This window comes from Callospermophilus lateralis, chromosome 7 (genome assembly GCF_048772815.1).
Source record: "Callospermophilus lateralis isolate mCalLat2 chromosome 7, mCalLat2.hap1, whole genome shotgun sequence".
NCBI classification, from domain to species: domain Eukaryota; kingdom Metazoa; phylum Chordata; class Mammalia; order Rodentia; family Sciuridae; genus Callospermophilus; species Callospermophilus lateralis.
In genome coordinates, this window is record NC_135311.1 from 118,075,747 (window position 1) to 118,097,671 (window position 21,925).

At 34.4% G+C, this 21,925-nt stretch overlaps 1 protein-coding gene and 1 non-coding gene across 3 annotated transcripts in view; both read right to left on the minus strand.

Moving 5' to 3' along the window:
* Nucleotides 1-21,925, minus strand: part of LOC143403100 (protein argonaute-3) — a 103,391-nt gene that overhangs the window by 72,972 nt on the left and 8,494 nt on the right. Inside the window, exons 1-2 of one of the 2 annotated variants that reach the window (XM_076860756.2) lie at nt 18,369-18,444; nt 4,736-4,800 (exon numbers count right to left, since the gene is read on the minus strand). In XM_076860756.2, coding sequence (XP_076716871.1) covers nt 4,736-4,797 — 62 coding nt within the window. In that variant the 5' untranslated portion in view covers nt 4,798-4,800; nt 18,369-18,444. Of the gene's footprint in view, nt 1-4,735; nt 4,801-18,368; nt 18,541-21,925 lie in introns of those variants that run through there. The other variant, XM_076860755.2, reaches the window with a different exon arrangement.
* On the minus strand, nt 16,163-16,269 carry LOC143405401 (U6 spliceosomal RNA). Its single transcript, XR_013092098.1, has one exon. It is a non-coding gene; the product is annotated as a U6 spliceosomal RNA (small nuclear RNA).

The following is a 21,925-nucleotide window of genomic DNA, read 5'->3' on the forward strand; positions in this document are numbered from 1 at the left end:
TAATTAATTGATTTCTTTCCTTCAATCTCCATTTCCTATTCCCATTCTTCTTCCTAACAAGTTACTCCTTCTAATGTGCTTGATGAACACTGCCCTGTTTGTATGTATTCTAATCTTTACCTTCAGCAATAGATTTTAAAAATCTATTAATGTTGCTGAAGCATGTTTTGTTCATTCTTTTTTAAAAAATTATTTATTATCTGGACTGATGATGTAGCTCTGTGGTAAGGAGGTTGCCTAGCATACCCAATGCCCTGGGTTTGATCCCCAGCAACACCACTCCCCAAAAAATCAAAAGCTTTATCAATGAAAAACAGTTGTAAACAATTTAAACGTCACTTAATTCACTGTTTTTGATTGATGGGAAGTAATACACATATGATCTATCCACTCCTCTAGCAAGCAGACTCAGAGTACCTTTAACTGCAGGCACCCAAACAATGCTGCAATGCATTACTTTCTTACATATACCTCATGAACCTGTGTGAGAACAGAGAACTAATCTCTATTTGCATATTCAGAAAACAGACTGTGGGTCAAAATGAAGTTTATCAAATAAATGATGAAGTGTTAAACTGCTCTCCAGATCACTACACTAATATACACACCTTTGATGTTACGATTTCCTGTGTCCCAGCCAAGATTTGGCATTATCCAGCTTTGATTTCTAACATGTGCTCTAGCCTAATGGACATAAATTAAAACATTGTTTTAATTTAGATTTTTCTTATTACTGATGAATTGCAGCATCCTTCATGTGTCTTGTACAAATTCTCTGTTTCCTTTGCCTATGTTTCTGTTGAGGTTTCTGTATTGTTGGATTGAAGGAGTTCTATTTATATTTTAAATATTAATTCATAGACAGGTTTAGTTACTTGTAAATATAGCTTCACCCATAATTTAAACTATCCATTAACAATATCCATGTATCTGTGAACTGGAACCTGTAATTCTGTATCATCATATTAATCATTTTTTTCATCTTATGGTTTCATGATATTGAGGTATTACTGATTAAAGAACTGCTTTCCTAAAGGCTGAACACCACTTAAATGAAATGCCTAGAACCATAAGTATTTCAGATTTCAGATTTTGGAATCTTTACAAATATATAACAAGATATATTGAAGGTGGGATCCAAAGCTAAACATAAAATTCATTTACATTTCATGTATACCTTATACACATAGACTGAAGGTAATTCACATATTACTATTAATAATTTTGTGCATACAACTAAGTTCCTTGGTTTGGCATTTTCTATTTGTGGCATCATGTTGATACTTAAAAAGCTCCAAATTTGGACACATTCTGGATTTTTAGACTAGGAATGCTAAACCTGTACTAAGTTACAAGATAACTTATGTTTTATTAACTTTATAGTTTTATCTATACTATTTTGCCATTAATCCATGTGAGGTTCTTCTTTATAAAGAGTAATTAGCCAATTTTACTTTTCTCCATAGAGTGAGCCAGTTTTCCCATACCATCTAATAAACAGTTAATACTTCACTGATCTTTTTTTGGTACTAAGGACTGAACCCAGGAGTGCTCATCCACTGAGCCACATCACATCCCCAGCCCCTTTTATATTTTGTTTAGAGATAGGGTCTCACTGAGTTGGCTAAGCGCCTCACTAAGTTATTGAGGCTGGTTTTGAACTTGCGATCTTCCTGCCTCAGCCTCCCCAGGCACCACAGTGCCAGGCTGTGATGGCATTTTTATCTTACTAAATTTTCATGTGAGTGGCTGTATTGTTCCAGTGGTCTATTTGTCTGTTCTTGTGCCAATACCATAAGTTTTCCCTTTTATTAGGGTGCTTTATCATGTTGTCTGGTTGGGCAGAGCAAGTTCCTTTATTTTTTCTAAGTTAACTTAAACTTTCATGAATATATTTATTTTGCAATAATTTTCTACCCTTGAAAACTCTCAATACTGAAAGAAAAGAAAACATATCTAATGCCCTACATAAAGCAAATAATCAAATATCTGTTGGCTAAGACACCCCCAAATGACTTCCTTGAGAGACATGAATAACATGCTAAAAACAAATCAGTGTGTTATAAGGTTCTGACAAGCTACATCAATGAACTAAATGAAGAAACACAGTAAGAGCAATTATAATATCAAAACACTTTTATGTTTGAAAACTTCAATTGCAAAAAGAACAAATTAGATCTAATTTACCCAATGCTTTTGAGAAAAGAGGATTTAGATGACTACAAGTCCAAAATGAGTTAATAGTGTAATGTGGCCTCCTCAAACTTAAAGAAACCAGGTTGCATATATTTAAAGTACCCAGATAATAAGACAAATATTACATAATCATTTTATATTTTGGAGTACTCAGTTCAATCTGGGAAATTTTTTAAGCCCTAAACATTAAAACATAGCTAGAAGGTGGCAATCCTGATACAAGATCATATGATATGATTAAAAATAAATCGAATTAAGAACTTTTTGTCTGGAATAGGAAAGACACAAAATTATGAAGTTTGGCTATTTCAATGAAATATGAGATGCAAAACTAGGCAGAAATCTATCTTGTATGAGAGGTCAGGGTTAGGAAGTTGTTGAAAAAATTTAGGAAGCTAAATTTTGGAACAAAAATTTCCAGTTTTCTAACCATCATAGTTATTCAAAAGTAGATTATATTACCTTATGAAATACCTTAGATCATCCTTGCTAGAACCATTCAAAAAACATCTATATAATTAATTGTTGGGGAAGATATATAAAGATCACAAAAATTTTCATAATCTTCTCTGATAGCAAAATTTAATTATAAGAATACCAAATAATGAAACATGATAGATTTCATTATAAGATCAGATATAGAAACTCTTCTAAGAATAATTACGTTGACATTTGATAATTTACTACAGAGCTTAGATTCTATAGTATACTTGGCAATTTTAAAAAAATATTTTTTAGTTGTAGTTGGACACAATACCTTTATTTATTTATTTTTATGTGGTGCCTAGGATTGAACCCAGGGCCCCACACTTGCTAGGTGGGCGCTCTAGCTCTGAGCCATAACCCCAGCCCATACTTAGCAATTTTAACACTCAACAACTCTTAAGTTCCCACAGAAATTGGGGTGAAGTTCAGTGATAGAACATGTGCAGCCCTAGATTTACTCTCCAGTATCAAAAAAAAAAAAAAAAAAAAACACACAAAAACTAAATAGGTAAAAGTTAGTAATTGGCAAAACCTATGCTACAAAGGGAATCAATCAGTTTTCATGAGGACCAACCATTACTATGTATCTCCACTTTAACTCCTTATTAGTGTGATATAATTAACTGACATATTTAGAATTTTAGTAGGCAAGTCAATAAAATGACAAAACCAGGAATTTAAAATTCTTAATCCTAAACTTAAAAGATACTGTTATTGAAATGTTCATCAGGCAGGCATAGGGAACAAGAGGAAAACCCTTTCTACAATAGTCATGTATCCAGCTGCCCAGTAAACTACAACAGCAGAATTACTATTGATTATGAAGAAAGTTTGAATTGGGAAACTGCCCACTTGAGAAAACTTTAAAATATGTGGTAATGTAAGTACCAGAGAAGCAATAAACAGACATCAGTTTTTAGTCCCATTTTGCCACTCAATTGATATGAGTTACTCAATCGGACTTGAATTTCTTTATATATAAAAACGCTCCGGGCAGTGGTGCATGTCTATAATCCCAGGAACATAGGAAGCAGGAAGATCACAATGTTAAAACCAGCCTCAACAATTTAGCAAGGCTCTAAGCAACTTAGTGAGACCTGTATCAAAATAAAAAATAAAAAGGGCTGGGAATATGACTGCATGGTAGAGCTTCCCTGAGTTAAAATTCCTAGTACCAATAAATAAATAAAATAAAATTGAAAATAAAAATGGGACACTAGTCTCAGGAAACAAAGGGGATATTAGTGAACTAATTTCCGAGACGGGGTGTGGTAAGAAGTGAATATCTATGATACTACTTTTTCATAAAAATTTAAGCATGATTATCTCACAAATATACTTCAAGAATTATATCAAAGTTTTCCCAGTAACAAGGGGCTGGGGATTTAGCTCAGTAGCAGAGAGCTTGCCTAGAATGTGCAAGGCCCTAAACTTAGTCCTCAGACCTGGAAAAAAAAAAAAAAGTTTTCCCAATAACAAATGGATACACCACAATGTATTAGAATCAATTGTAATAAATTAACACTAAGAATTAATTCTAATAATTAACAGAAACTGTTAAATGAGTTTTCTGTACACTGTAGTTATGAAAGACTAGTCTTTTAATAATAATAATAATTTTTATTATTAACATAGGCAAGGTAGAACAAAAAAGTGTGCATAACTGTACCTGGCTAAAATATTTTAACTTCTGTTTTATTTCATTTCTAGTACTGGGGTTTAACCCAGGGCTTAATTAATATTAGGCAGGCACTCTAACATTGAGCTATACCCCCAGTCCTAAAATAGTTTTGTTTCTAAAACAGAAATTTAGGAAAGCAATTTGGAAAAGAAAATTTAAGTAAACGGGGATGAGAACTTTTAATCACTCTTTAGTCTCTTTTTATTAACAGCTTTAATCTATGGAAGGAAGAATTCTTGCAGAATATAATATAATGCATTCTCTTAGACATTAAGGATCCTTAAGGATTCATCTGCTAATTACTCCAAAAATGGAACCTATCTGAGTATGTTAGATCTTATAAAGAGCTACAGCCGACCTTCCCACTCTTACCTCAACCACCACTTCCTACATTCTGGTACCAAGTCTTTTGACTCCATCATGCTCTCGTGCATAGACTGTAAAGTAAAATTTAATAGTGATTTCAGTAAGTTCCAATTTACCACCTGACTCATATAGCAGCAAAATGGTAGGAAAGGGAAATTTCAATGTAAAAAGGAAAAGAAGAAATTATTTTTCTGTTTTTACTATAAGCTCAGAGATCCACCTTCACCTCATTTTTAGATATCTTTTAATTCTCTGCTCCCCAAAGTTAAAATGGGAAATATTATTCTGGTCTATTGAAGAGGACATGAATGAGTATTTCCCCTATAGGTCTATTTATATTAATTTAGCATCCCCAGCAATAAGTTAATCTGTCACTATAGCACGGACTTTTGCTAAGCTATAACAAATGCTAAAATCATCCAGAGGTTTATAAAACGCAACTAAAACTGCTGGCAATCTCTCCTTGTATCATTCCAATCTATAATTTATGTTCAAAACTGTGGTAAGTAGCATAGAAGGTAACTAAAGAACAATTTTGTTATCAAGATAATGTTTAAGGGATTGGAATTGTAAAGCTCAGTGGTGGAGCACTTGCCTAGCAAATTTGAATCACTGGGTTCAATCCTCTGCACCACATAAAAATAAAATAAATAAAATAAAGGTACTGTGTCCAGAAACTAGAAAAAATACATATTTTTAAGAAGATGAAGTTTAAGAGATGCAGTACAGAGAAGAAAGGGGCTATACTTTAGATCACTTCTTTTCTGTGGGAAGTGTGGGTGGGTGTTGCTGGGGTCTTGCACATGTTAAGCATGAGCCTTACCACTGAGCTATACCTTCAGCCCCAGATCAAATGTTTAACTTTGCAATAAAATCTATGACAAACTGGAGCATTTTTTTAATATTTATTTTTTTAGTTGTAGGTGGACACAATATCTTTATTTTTTAAATTTTTATGTGGTGCTGAGGATTGAACCCAGCATTTCACGAATGTGAGGCGAAAGCTCTCCTCGGAGCCAGAATCCCAGCCCCCAAACTAGAGCATTTTAAGACAAATATCTGTAGTCATTGCTCATTTGAATTTTTTTATAATAACCCACTAGTGTGGTAAACATTTTAGTACTGTACTCACACGTACTAATAGATTACATCAGATTGAGAAAAAAATTTTAATTTATTTTGGTTTACACCAACAACTCTCCTCTAGAATACTTCTCCTTCAGGCCATGGATGTCTTAATAGCCAACACTAATGGCCTCTTTTCAGCCTTAATATTCTTGGCTTCTTTGGCATTTGCCATTGTGATCAAATATTGTTCCCTGAAAATGACCATCTGTGTTTTGCCTTCTTTGAAATAGCTTCTATCCTGTCCCCCTAGTCTCCTACCTTTCCACTTTATGTCTTCCAAAGAGAAAGAATGGTATCACCAGAAATCTATTCTCAGTCTTCTTATCTCGACTTTACACATTTCCCTAGCTTTTAACTATCACCTCATGCTGACAAGCCTCAAATCTCAATCTCCACTTTGACTTATCTTCTGAGCTCTTGGCACTTAGTTCCAAGTGAACTGCTCCATTTTAATGTTCTTTGTGCAATTCAACCTCTAAATATCCAAAGCAAAATATTAAAAAACCTGTTCCTTTCACAATCTGTATTTCTGTTAAAGCTATCACCACTGCACAAGCTAGGAATTATGAAGCCATTCGTATTTCTTCCCTTTCCCCATGACTTAAATCATTCTTTCTTTCTCTAAATATTGCAGCTAGGGCTAGGAATATGGTCAGTAGTAGAGCATTTGCCTAATATGTGTATAATCCTGGATTGCATCCCCAACACCGCCCTAAAAAAGCATCTATGCCATCCTTTTACCCCACTGTTGCCACTATCTTAGAACTCATTACTGCTAATCCAGAAAAATTTAAAGTATGTACCAGAGGTACCTCACAAAATATTTGTTTAATTTTCATCTAACAATTAGAAATAAAGATTTGTAGCCCAGCATGGTGGGAATCCCTGCTCCCTGGGAAGTTAAGGGAGAAAGATCATAAGTTCCAGGCCATTCTGAGCAACTTAGCAAGACCCTGTCTCACCCACATAAACACAGTTATCTCATAAAAGACAAAAAAGCACTATAAACATACACTGAAGAAAAGACAGCCTCTTCAACAAATGATGCTGGGAAAACTGGAAATCCATATGTAACAGAATGAAATTTAACCTCTCTCACCATGAAAAAACTCAAAGTAGATCAAGGACCTAGGCATTAGACCAGAGATCCTGTCCCTACAAGAAGAAAATGTAGGCCCAACTTTCCATCATGTCATCTTAGGAAATGATTTCCTCAGCAAGACTCTTAACGCATAAGAAGTAAAAATGCAGAATCAATAAATGGGATGGTATCAAACTAAAAAGCATCTTGATAGCAAAGGAAACAATCAAGAGCTTCAGGAGAAAATCTTTACCACCTGCACCTCAGATAGAGCATTAATCCCTAGTATATACAAAGAACTCAAAAGACTTAACACCAAAACCACAAATAACCCAGTCAATAAATGGGCAAAGGAACCAAGCAGGCGCTTGATAGAAGATATATGATCAGTCAACAAATAGCAATTAGAGAAATGCAAATTAAAACTACACTGAGGGCTGGGGATGTGGCTCAAGCGGTAGCGCGCTTGCCTGGCATGCGTGTGGCCCGGGTTCGATCCTCAGCACCACATACAAAGATGTTGTGTCCGCAGAAAACTAAAAAAAAATAAATAAATATTAAAAAAAAAACTACACTGAGATTCCATCTCACTCCAATCAGAATGGCAATCATCAAGAATACAAGCAATAGGGACTGGGGTTGTGGTTCAATGGTAGCATGTTCTCCTCACACAAATGAGGCACTGGGTTCGATGCTCAGCACCACATAAAAATGAAATAAAGATTTTGTGTCCACCTACAATTAAAAAAATATTTTTTTTTAAAAAAAGAATACAAGCAATAGTAAATGTTGGAGAGGATGTGGGGAAAAGGGTGCACTTATATGTTGCTGGTGGGACTGAAAATTGATGTAACCACGCTGGAAAGCAGTATGGAGATTCCTCAGAAACTTGGAATGGAAGTACCATTTGATTCAATTATTCCACTCCTTGATATATACACAAAGGACTTAAAATCAGCACACTACAATGATGCAGCTACATCAATGTTTATAGCAGCTCAATTCACAATAGCTAAGTTATGGAACCAATCTAGATGCCCTTTGCCAGATGAATGGATAAAGAAAATGTGGTATATATACACAATTGAATATTACTCATAAAAAGAGTGACTTTATGACTCTTGCTGGTAAATGGATGGATCTGGAGACATCATGCTAAGTGAAATAAGCCAACCCCCCAAAAAAACCAAAGTCATCGGAGTGCGGTGGTGCACGCCTGTAATCCCAATAGCTCGGGAGGCTGAGGCAGGAGGATCGCAAGTTCAAAGCCAGCCTCAGCAACTGCAAGATGCTAAGCAACTCAGTGAGACCCTGTCTCTAAATAAAATACAAAATAGGGCTGGGGTTGTGGTTCAGTGATTGAGTGCCCCTAAATTCAATCCCCAGTATACCACCCCCCTCAAAAAAAAAAAAAAAAAAAAACCCAAAGGTCAAATGTTCTCTCTGATGTGTGGATGCTAACCCAGAAGGTGGGAGGATGGTGGATTAGACAAAGGGGAATGAAGGGAAGGGTAGGGAGGATGGGGATAGAAAAGGCAGTAGAATTAATTAGATCTAACCTTCCTATGTTAATACATGAATACACTACCAGTGAAACTCCAATCATGTACAACCACAAGAATGGGATCCTAATTAGAATAAGTTATACTTCATGTATGTATAATATGTTAAAATACACTCTATTGTCATGTATATCTAAAAAAGAAGAAATTTTTAAAAATAGACTATCTCAAAGATATAGCTTATGACTTGCTGCCCGCTTTCCAGTCTTGGAGCTGCACGTGTGGTTGGGATGGCGCCTGGTGATCAGCCAGGAGGCAGTGCTGTGGGTGGTGAAGGAAAAAACAGACCACCTCCAGGATAGGTCTAGGACTCTTCCGCCGAGGGAGCGGGCCGCCAGTCGACCTTTACTTTTCTTGGCTCATCCTGGTCAGGGCGTGCTTTCCCCACTTCTCCTGATAGTCAGGAGGAGATGGGGGGCTAAAAACCCCGAAAATAGCTCAGTGGTAGAGTGCCTCTGGGTTTAGTAGATTTAATTTAATTAGAAAGGAAGCGAGGGAGGAAAGAAAGAAAAAGAGGGAAATTAAGATTTGCAAATATTCATGAATATTGATTGTCATGAGTGTTCTCACTTAGTCCATGTCAGATGGTCATATGTCACATATAATACACCAGGAATCTTGAGAAAATAAGACTTTTGCAACATACAAGAGTTAACAGCCTGGGTAGGATATCATTCAGCGGTAGAGCACTTGCTAGTAATATGCAAGGACTTGGGTTCTATTTCCAATATCATTAAAAAAAAAAAAAGAGAGTTACAGTGGTGCCACCAATTAGCACATGCATGCTACCATTAACCTGAAAATTTCAAATTATTTAAATATAGTTTTAGTAATTTATTTCAAAATTTCTCACTTTTAATTTTTCTATAGTTATATATTACAATAGTAGTACATGTCTACATAATTTTAAAAATGTGTACATGTATATTTATCTATTTACAGATGAGTACAAGGTCAAATAAATTTCACTTATTAAAAATATGTGATCAATGGTTTGAAGACCATTGCTGTAGACTACAATAGCTTTCCAAATGTTCTCTAGCTTCCAGTCTTTCTCTTCATTCTCCACATTGCCACCACTTATGCTTAGAAGCCTCCAAGAGCTCTCCCGTTTCTGGATTTATAAGCTTTAGCATAGACTAAATATCCCTCTTAACCTACTCTCTGGCTAACTTTTCAGACTCATCTCTAGCTATTCTATTTATGTTGGCCTATTTCTGTGGCACACACATTTCAAGCCTTTGCTCAAGCTCTTGCTATACGGATTCTTCTTTCTTCTTGTCCACTACTGTTTAACTATTCTCCTAAAACACCATGGCATATGTCCCATCCTCCTTGTTAGGCAAAGGGAGCACATCACAGTGCATAATGTGCATCTCATAGAATTAACTAGTCACTCCATACAGATTACAAAATCTTTAGAAGGAGTCATGTTGTATCTATCTTGTTAGCTCCAGAACCTACCACAGTGTCAATACATAAAACAGGGCACAATAAATTAACAGTTAATTAAACCATACAGAAGGTCCAAAAATGATTCATTACTCCAGGGTTTAGAATTATAATTCTAATCAGTCTATATATCCTTTAAATTTAGTACCAATAGCATTTTACCTTGGTATGGATATTCATATGGAAAATTAAGAGAACTGGCTTAAATTGATTTACGTTAACCTAAGGAAAAAAAAACTGGAACAGACTAAAAGTAAAAAATCAAGTACATTCAATGCAATATAGCTGTTATTATAATTTAAATCTATAAAAATGAGTATTATTAATAATACCTATTAGCCAGTCCCTGCTGTTTAGACATGTTTATTTATAAAAGAACCTTCAAATTCCAAATAAACCATAGGAATATAAGCCAAAATTTCTAGGGTATTTAGATACTACTTTAAAAGAATTTTGAAATGTGAAATAATTACCATCTGTTAGCTTTCCTACCTTCCAAGCGACTAATAAAAAAATAAAACTGTTTTAGTAGCTGATATATTTTGCATAGTATAGTTTCCCCAAGATATTTAACACTAAAAACTAAACAACTTGATTTTCAGTGCAGTATTTTCAGAGATATGTCCTCTAAATCACTTTAATCAGAAGTACATCCATCTATAGATATGACCACAAAGGCACAAGTGACACAAAATAACAAAATTGAAAATCAAGAAAGCAAAAAGACAACATGTAGAAAGGGAGAACAATTTGTGAATAATATATCTGATAAGAAATTTTTTATCTAGAATGTATAATGAAGTCCTACAACCTACACTCTTAAGTCAAATGACTCAATTTAAAAAATGGGCAAGAGACCTAAAAAGATATTTCTCCAAAGGAAATATGCAAATGATCAGTAAATATATGAAAAGATGTGCAATATCATTAGCCACCGGGAAAATTCTGTTATCAAAATGACAAGGAGATACTACTTCATACTCATTAGGATGACGAAAATAAAAAAAAGAGGGCTGGGGTTGCAGCTCAGTGGTAGAGTGCTTGCCTGGCATGTGTGAGGCACTGGGTTCGATCCTCAGTATCATATGTAAATAAATAAAATAAAGGTCAATGAACAATTAAAAAATATTAATAAAATAAAAAGAGATAATAACAAATATTGGTGAGAATGTGGAGAAAATGGAATCCTTGTTCACTATTAGTAGTAATATTAAATGGTATAGTGACCAGGCACAGTGGTGCATGCCTATAATCACAGCAACTCAGGAGGCTGAGACAGGAGAATTGCCAAGTGCAAGTTCAGTCTCAGCAACTTAGCAAGACCCTATCTCAAAGTAAAAATTTAAGAAGGACTGAGGATGTAGCTAGATAGTAAAGCTTTCCTGGGTTCAATCCCCAGTGCAAAATACATAAATTGAAAAATAAAATAAAATGGTACAGCCACTTTAGAAAAGAGTCTGGAAGTATCTCCAAGAGTAAACACAGAATCATCACAATTTCACTCTTAAGTACATAACCAAGAGAATTGAAAATATATGTCCCACACAGAATCCTGCACATGAATGTTTATAACAACTTTATTCATAGCAGTCAAAAAATGGAAACAACCTAAAACATTGACTGATGAGTGGATAAGCATAATGTATCAATTAGTGGAATATCACTCAGCAGTAAAAATAAATGAAGTATAATACTGGCACATGCTATAACATGAGTAAAACCTGAAAACATTATACAAAGACAAAGAAACTCATGACAAAAAACCACATATTGTATGACTCTATGTACATTAGATATCTACAAGAGACAAATCTACTGAGACGGAGAATAGAATAGTGGTTGGCAGGGACGTGAGGATGGAGGCAAGGGTGAGTGACTACAAATGAGGAAAGATTTTCTTTTGGGGAGGATGGTATGTTCTACAATTAGATGGCAGTGTACATCATCTCTGTGAATACACTAAAAACCACTGAGTTGTATACTTGGGTGAATTTTACAGTATGTGAATTATACATCAAGAAAGTTATTAAAAACATTATGTCTTTCTGTTAGTATACCATCCAACTCTAATACTATGCTAACAATATTCTTAATAACAATTGAGTTCCTTCTGCTGATCTGAAATTTCTATTTAAAGGTCAAAATAGTATCAGTAGATTTATTTTTTCCTTCTAAAATTCAATGGATGGTATTACATTACCTCCATGTGCAATATGCACAAATATTTGCCATTGTTTTTAATCATATCAGAAGAGTAATATCAATAATAGTGCAATGACCATAAATATTCAATTTGTAAAACTGAACCAAAAAATTCAATGACAATCTACTACCATTTCAAGATTCCTTCAAATTTTTATTAATGTTTAAAATACATCTTACAGTTATAATCATGTTGCCTATACAACTTTTGAAAATGTTTATAATTCCACCATCTAGTGATTTTAAATACGTACCTAATCAGAGCTTATTCCCATGCATATTTAGTAGTTGGAAAAACTAGCATAAAATCTCAAGTTAGAGAATGTATACCATAGTATTTCTAAAAATAGCTGGCTTTTAGTTATTGTGACTATCACCTGTTAAAATAACAACAACAACAAAAAAAAAACCTAGCAGCATTTGAAATCTGCTTAACAAAACCTATTCTTTGTTTTCAAACAAACTAAAAACTCTATTCTTTCATTGAAAAAAACTTGTTATTTTACCAAATAATTATTTTCAATCAAAAGCACTTAATTGGGAAAAGAAAGAAGGAGAAAATCCAATTTCTTGCAGAAAGGACGGGGCGGGGGGAACAACAGAAAGAAAAACTAAGAATAAATTTGTAGAAAGGTTGACTCACAAAATGATTCACAAGCACTTCCTGGATATTTTTTCCAAGAAAACTCCTCTGACTAAAGTGGAAATTTGTTTGGCCACAATACCTCATTCTATTATTATGATTAATGCCTCAGTGCCAAATATTTGTTCATGTGGCATATGGACAAGATAAATCTCATATGCATTAGTTTAAGTATTTAAAAACTTAAGTCACTTAGAAAAGAATCAATATGACATTATGGAAGGCAACAATAAAAACATCTTACACTACACCACAATAGCTAAACTGTGGAACCAATCTAGATAAAGAAAATTTGATATATATAAACAATGAAATATTGCTCAGCAATAAAAGAGAATAGAATCATGGCATTTGGAGGTAAATGAATGGAGTTGGAGCATATAATGCTAAATGAAGTTAGCCAATCCCAAAACAAAAATGCCAAATGTTTTCTCTGTTACAAGGGGGCTGATTCATAGCAGGGTTGGGACGGGGAGCATGGGAGGATTAGATGATCTCTAGATAGGGCAAAGGGTTGGGAAGGTAAGGGAGCGGGGATGGGGGTACGAAAGACAATGGAACGAGATGGACATCATTACCCCAAGTACATGTATGAAGACATGAATGGTGTGAATATACTTTGTATACAACAGAGACATATAACAAATTAGAATAAAAAAATTTTACACTAAAAATAAAACAATTTGTTGTAGTTTTAACCATTTTGGTAAAGTTAAATTAGATGTAACAAACTGCTGCATTTTGACCCTTAACTGTTTTGCTAATGAAAAGGAACTGCAAAGTTGTATACCGTTCCTTCTAATTTCTAGAATTTCAGTTGTTGAACTGTTGGAACTGAACTAACAGTTTCAGAAAGCCACCAACAATTTTTGTTTGGTTGCTTTTTTTTTGGGGGGGGGTTACATATTGACCCAAAGTGCTCTACCTGCTAAGGGACATCCCCAGTCCTTTCCAGTTTAGTATTTTAAAGCAGGGTCTAGCTAAATTGCCTTGAACATGTGATCCTTCCTGGCTCCTCCTCTGGAGTTGCAGGGATTATAAGTGTGAACCAACACCAGTGTTAACTGACTAGTCATGTAATAATACCAGGATAACTTAGGACAAAAGCAGGTCTTTGGAAGAAAATAAATGGAGATGTTGACACTGAATCAAGAAATATCAACAAAGCACATTTGGCCCTCCCAAATCTGTCAGTTTCGCTTCTGCAAACTCAACCAGCCTCAGATTGAAAATATTTGAAAAAAAAAGCACTTGTGTTTGAAAAAGTACAGACTTTTTTTCCTTGTCATTTCCCTTAAACAATGTAGTCTAACAAGTATTTTATACAGTTATGTCCATTATAGTCATTTAAGTAATCTAGTGATTTAAAGTACATGGGAGGATATGTGAAGGTTATTTGACACTGACACTACATTATCTTATATAAGGGATATGAACATCTGAAGATTTGGGTATCAGTGGGGGGGTCCTGAAACAAAACACCAAGTATATCAAGTAAGGGACCACTGATTAAAGCCTACTTATGCTATTTTTAGAGTCCCAAAGAAGTCTATAGTTTCTATCAAAACTCAATAATTAGGGGCTGGGGTTGTGGCTCAGTGGTAGCCGCTCAGTGGTAGCGCACTTGTCTGGCATGTGTGGGGCACTGGGTTTGATCCCCAGCACAACATAAAAATAAATAGATAAATAAAATCAAAGTATTGTGTCCATCTACAATTAAAAAAAACTCAAATAATTAGCAACAAAAACTCTCAGATAAAAGATACATGATAAAAATTTTGAAACATCAAAATTACAGATCAAATCACGCATATTGGCAAGTAATATAGCAAAGCAAACCAAACTAGAAACAAAAATATAATTAACAATGTCAACAGGATCATATGTTAAGTCAGAATGTACCATGCCAATTTATTATATATTTCTCCCAAACTTAACCAATACATTGAGCATTTATATGTGAAACTCTATGCTATGCAACTTCATACACACATATATAATACAAAGATTCTCTAATACAAAACAAAAACATGATGTACAAGGAACAAAAATAATAAATAGTTTTGTTCTTTATCCTAATATTGTTGCCTTTGCACCAGGAATACTAAGAACACCTTAACTGATGAGCCCTAAGCCTCAATCCCCCACCATTCCCTAATTTCTAATACATTTTGTCTTCAAGTAAATGTTTTCCTAACATTTTCATCATGTAATTCTTCTATTCAACAACCTATAATAATTCTCTACTATATAATTATGTTATCTCTCTCATATATATATATGTTAATATAAATATATATATTTAATGTCAGAGGTGATTCTTTCGGTCCAGACAAGTTGAAGAGGCACTAGGAAATTCTGCCTTAGACATTCTATCAGTTAAGAGATTTACTTGGATTATTAAATGCTTTTTTAAAATGCAAACATCTATCACAAGGGTCAGGATTACTCTTCACTCAAATTTACACATTAAGTCAGGTGTGGTAGCACATACCTGTAATCCCAGCAACTCAAGGGGTGGAGGCAGGAGGACTGCAAGATCAAGGACAGCCTAGGTAATTTAGAGAGACTGTCTCAAAATTAAAAAGGCTGGGGAGGTAGCTTAATAGTGAAGCACCCCTGGGTTTTACCCTCAGTGCTGCCAAAAAAGGTGGGGGGCTGAGAGAGCATCCCTAAATCCAATCCCCATTACTACCAAAGAAAATGCAATGCAGTTTTAAGAAACAAGAAAAAAGGGATTTTTATTTTTTTTTAATTTGGTAATACAAGGTATTGAACTCAGGGGCACTCCATCACTTAGTTACATCCCGAACCCTTTTTAATTTATTATTATTTTTTCCTTACTGAAAATTTTTATTCATATTTGACAAATATTTCTCTTTCCATTTTTTCTTGGTACATTATGTTGCATATAATGATGGGATTTATTGTTACATATTCATATCTGCACAAAATATAATAATATTATTTGGCCAATATAATTCCCTAGCACTTTCCCCCTCCCTCCCCACCTCCCACCTTGTGGTCCCTTTCATGAGATAAGCCCTCCCTCACTCCTTTCTTCCCCTTTTTTCCTCTCTAGCTTTCACATGATAAAAAACATACGACCCTTAATGTTCTGAATTTGGCATATTTACTTAACATAATGGTGTCTTTTTCCTGCAAATGACATAATTTCATTTTTCTTTTTGACTGAATAAAACTCCACTGTGTGTGTGTGTATATATATATCACATTTTCTTTATCCACTCATCCATTAATGGATACCTAGGCTGGTTCCATAGTTTGACTACTGTACTGCTATGAACATGGGTCTGCATGTATCACTACAGTGATGATGACTTTAATTCTTTAGGATAAATGCCAAAAATATGGAACCCTTCATGAATTTGCATGTCATCCTTGTGCAGGGGCCATGTTAATCTTCTCTGTATCCTTCCAATTTTTGTATATGTGCTGCCAAAGTGAGCACCTTTTTATTTTATTTTAAGACAGAGTTTCCCTAAATCATGAACTTGCAATCCTCTTCCAACGTTTCCTGAGTGGCTGGGATTACAGGTATACACTATACCCAGCTAGACTTTCATAGTCCGCCCCCCCCTTTTTTCCCCATCCTAGTACTAGAGACTGAAACCAGGGGCATGTTTTAACCACTAAGCTTCATCTCCAGCCCTGCTCCTTTTGAAATATTTTTAGTTGTAGATGGACATAATATCTCTATTTCATTCATTCACTTCTTATGTGGTACTAGGATTAAACCCAGTGCCTAACTCTGGGTTTAATTAAGTGATGGAGGAAGCGCTCCACCACTGAGCCACAACTCCAGCACCCCAGCCTTTTTTTATATTTTATTTAGAGACAGGGTCTCACTAGTTGCTTAATGCCTTGATAAATTGCTGAGGCTGGCTGTGAACTCATGATCTTCCTGCCTCAGCCTCCCAAGCCGCTGGGATTACAGGCATGTGCTACCATGTCTGGCTTAGACTTTTGTATTTCTTATGTGTTTATTACCTCTACTAAAACTACAAATTTATTTTAATTTTAATTTTTTATTTTATTTTATTTTTTTAGTTGTCAATGGTCCTTTATTTTATATATGGTGCTGAGAATCAAACCCAGGGCCTCACATTGCTAGGCAAGAGTTCTGGGCTACAACCCAGCCCTATTTTTTTTTTTTTTTTTTTTTAATTAATTTTTATTGTAGGTTGTTCAAAACATTACATAGTTCTTGATATATCATATTTCACACTTTGATTCAAGTGGGATATGAGCTCCCATTTTTACCCCATATACAGATTGCAGAATCACTTCAGTTGCACAACCATTGATTTACATATTGCCATTCTGGAGTCTGTTGTATTCTGTGCCTTTCCTATCCTCTACTATCCCCCCTCCCCCCTCCCCTCCCCTCTTCTCTCTCTACCCCCTCTACTGTAATTCATTTCTCCCCCTTATATTTTCCCTCCTTTCCCCTCACTTCCTCCTAATTTTTTATTCTATTAATTTATTTTTAAAATTTCAGATTTCTTTACATCTATACCTTAGTAAATGAACGCTCTTAATCATACTTAATAAAAGGCATGACAAACCAAAGGCCAGATTAAATGTCACTGTTTCATAAATGTGTTGTCATTTTGGGGCTGGGGATGTGGCTCAAGTGGTAGCGCGATCGCCAGGCATGCGTGCGGCCCAGGTTCGAGCCTCAGCACCACATACAAACAAAGATGTTGTGTCCACCGAAAACTAAAAAAAATAAATAAATATTAAAAATGCGCTCTCTCTCTCTCTCTCTCTCTCTCTCTCTCTTTAAAAAAATGTGTTGTCATTTTTTAAAATTAGAATACACTTGGTAACCACCACCCACATCATACATTCCTTTTACATTTCCTGTATTACCTAAACCACAACCAGGAAAAAAAAAAAAAAAAAAAAAAAAAAAAATATATATATATATATATATATATATATATATATATATATATATATATATATATATAACATTTGAGGGAGGGCTGAGGAAGCTTACTGAAAGCAGACTGATACAATCTTTATATGCCCTCTGCATTTCTATGTAAGAATAAGGAATAGTCAAGGGTTGAGGACATAAGAACAGAAAGCAAAAAATCATTACAATCACCATTTCTACCCATCACTGATACCATCACCATCACCATCACCATCCTCATTTTCATCATCATCTTAAAGGGAACTCATGAAAGCAATGAAGTAGGGTGGGGAAGACAAAGAAAACACACAATGTTATCTAACAGCAACAAATTGATATGCTCAGGAAACTCAGCCTGATTTCAAAAGCACATAAAAATAACAGAACTTTTCTACTATCACATGGAAAATATATGAGTTCATTTATAATAGAATAATCTCAGTGTTGAGATTTTTCTCAACTTAACACCTCTGAAGTACAAACAATTTCAAAACAAATTACTGTGTGTTCTTGGTCAAACTGTTGTTACATATTACCATTGTTATTCAGCCATTCAAGATAAACATAAATAATTACTAAAGCAAAACAGAAATAGCGAAAAATCTCTACAACTTAATGACTCTTACCTGTTCACTCTCCTAGGACACTTGTCTGGTTTAATATCTACCTCATAGAGGTAGACATCAATCTTTGGGATCTCAACTTGAAAACAGTTAGCCAGCAGTTTAATGGGTTTGCCCATGGTGCCATAGCCAGGTCTTCTGGGCACCATGAGTAGGGGCTGGGCCCCAACAGGTCCTGTCAGGAGGGGGAAAAAAAGAGTTATACTGTTACAATCTGCATTTGATAACCCTGTCAACTGGAGGATGTTACAAAATGTGTGTGAGAACAAAAGCAAAGTAAATAAGAAGAAAAAAGGCAAATATTAGCAAACTAGAAACAAAGTATAATAAAATGTTAGAAAAGCACAAAATACATTTGAAAAAATAAAATTGGTAAGTTCTAGGCAATACTGATATTTTTTAAGAGGAAGAAAAGGACTTATGTAACCAATGTTAGAAATGAAAAAATTGATACTCATTACAAATTCTGAGGACATTATAAATACTATGCCAATAAATTTTACAGTTTGATGAAACAAATTCCTAGAGAAATCCAATTGACACATAAAAGTATATAAAAATCCAAAAAGTCCTGTTTAGGAATGTAAAATGGAGTATGTGGTTCCTCAAAAACTAAAAGTAAGCCAGGTGTGGTAGTGCATGCCTGTAATCCCAGCAACATGGGAGGCTGAGGCAGGAAGATGACAAATTCAAGACCAGCTTCAGTATTTTAGTACAAGACCCTGTCTCAAAATGAAAAAAAAAAAAAAAAAAAAAAAAGGACTAGGGGTGTAGCTCAGTAGTAAAGCATCCTTGGGTTCAATACCAGTCCCCAAACAAAAAAAAAAACCCTAAAAGTAGAATTACCATATTATCAAGTAATTCTATTTTGGGGTATACATATACTCAAATTAATTAAAAGCAGAAATAATTGAACAAAAAGATATTGGTATACACATTCACAGGAGCATGACTGACAACACTCAAAAGGTAGAAATAACCAAAGTGCCCACAGATGCATGAATCATAAACTAAATGTGATATATATATATATATATATATATATATATATATATATATATACACAATAGAAAATTATTCAACCTTAAAAAGGAAGAAATTCTGACAAATGCTACAACACAGATTAACACTGAGGACATAATGCTAAGTGAAATAGTTAAAAAAAAGACAAAAACTGTCATTCCCCTTATATGAAATACTTAGAATACAATTTCATAGAAGAAAGCACGGGTGTGGTTGATAGAGCCAGGCACAGTAGTGCACGCCTATAATCCCTGCTGTTCAGGAGGCTGAGGCAGCAAGTCCATGTCTTGAAATAAAAAACACAACTGGGGAGAGCTGGAGTTGCAGCTCAGTGGTAGAGCACTTGCCTTGCTTGCGTGAGGCACTGGGTTTGATTCTCAGCATTGTATATAAATTAACAATTAAAATAAAGTTCCATAAACAACTAAAAAAATTTTTTTAAAAAAAGCAAATGGGGGTGCTGGAGTTGTAGCTCAGACGAAGAGCGCTTGCCTTGTATGGGTAAGGCACTGAGTTTGATTTTCAGCACCACATATAAATAAATAAAATAAAGGTCCAACAACTAAAAAAAAAAAAAAGTGAATGGGGATATATCTCAATAGTAAAGTGCTTCTGGGTTCAATAATCTCAGTACAAAAAAAAAAAAAAAGTGGTCTCTAGGGTTATGGCAGGAGCTAATGGGGAGTTGTATAATGGGTACAGTTTCAGTTTTGAAAGATAAAAGAGTTTCAAAGATTGTTGGCCAATGATATGAAATATATTTAAGCATATCCAATTGCACATTCGAAAATGTTAAGACAGTAAATTTAATGGTATGTGTATTTTGCCCCAATTTTTAAAAACCTAAATAATGTCTATTATTAATTTTTAAAATTTTCTAAAAAAAAACTTTAACAATGCATTTTGCATGATATTAAATTTTTAGAGCTCAAAATATTGTAGCTTTGTTAATCAAAATTCAAACAAATTCAATTAATAAATAACTGTTAAGAATAAATTAAAAATTAACAAGTCCTATAACTATCTGAAAAAGTTAAATTTACAATTATAACTATTTTTTAATATTTATTTTTTAGTTGTAGTTGGACACAATACCTTCATTTCACTTATTTATTTTTATGTGGTGCTGAGGATCGAACCCAGGGTCTCACATATGTGAGGCAAGGGCTCTACCACTGAGCCACAACCCTACCCAATTATAACTATTTTTATACATACAAAAAGACTGAAGATCCAGATGGTTTCTTTAGATAATTACATTAAACATGCAAGGAAAAAAATAACACCTATCTTATATAAACTCTTCCCAAGAATAGGAAAAAAGTAAATATACTGAAATTCAATTTATGATGCTAAAATTTTGATACTAAAACCCGACAAAAACATGAAAAAGTAAAACTATGGGCCAATCTTATTCATGAACACATATGCAAAAATCTGAACAAAATGGTAACAAATTAAAAGGAGCAATGTATAAAACAAAAAGGATGAATTTATATTAGGAATAAAAAGTTAATAATAAATATTTATTCAATGTGAATAAAAGCACATAAAGGGCTGCCCAAATCATTTGTTTTTAAATTTACTTTCATATATTTTTAAAATTCTCCTAGAACATAATCTTTCCTGCTGTGTTACAGAAGATTCTACCTATCCTACAGACAAGGCTGGGGATGTAGCTCAGTGATAGAGGGCCCCAGTGTTCAATTTCCAGTACCAAAAATGGGGGGGAGCAGAAAGAGTGGGAATAGGGAATAACTGACCTTCCTTTATCTTATGAGTCTTGACAGGACCAAATTGGATAATGTATAACAGCTAAAATTTAGCTCTTAGTTATGTGCTAAGTGCTTTATATATATTATCTTATTATCTCATTTAATTACATACATTATCTCATCTCATTCAATTGAACCCAGGGGTACTCTATCACTGAGCAACATCCCCTACCCTTTTTATTTTTATTTTGAGACAGGTTCTCAATAAACTGTTGAGGCTGGCCTCAAACTTGCCATCCCTTCCTGTCTCAGCCTCCTGCATTGCTGGGAGGCTTCATTTAATCTTTAAACCAACCCTACAAAGGAAGAATCATTTACAGATTAAGGTAAACAAATGATCTGCCTAAAGCAATACAGCTAGTTATTAGCAAAACATGGAACATGTTTTGTGTTCCACTCCTTTGTGTTCCACTAATCTATCTATTCTTCACCAACACCAAAATCTCGATTATTCTACCACTGTAGTAAGTCTTGAAGTCACATCATTTCAATCTTCTGAGTTCTTTAGTTCTATGCCAAGAAGTGTTACCATCTGATTTAAAATTTTAGCTGTTCTATGAAAAAATTATATGTAGGAGTACAAGCAAGGACACCAGTTAGCAAGCTATTTAATAGTCTGGGCAAAGGCTAATGTTTACTAGGACTAAAGCAGCAGCAACTAGGAGTGATGTGGTGGTAGAAAAATATTTAGAAGGTAGGCCTGACAAGAATTGCTAGTAGATTAGATGTGGGATAAGAGAAAAAAGCACTCTTTAGGTTTTT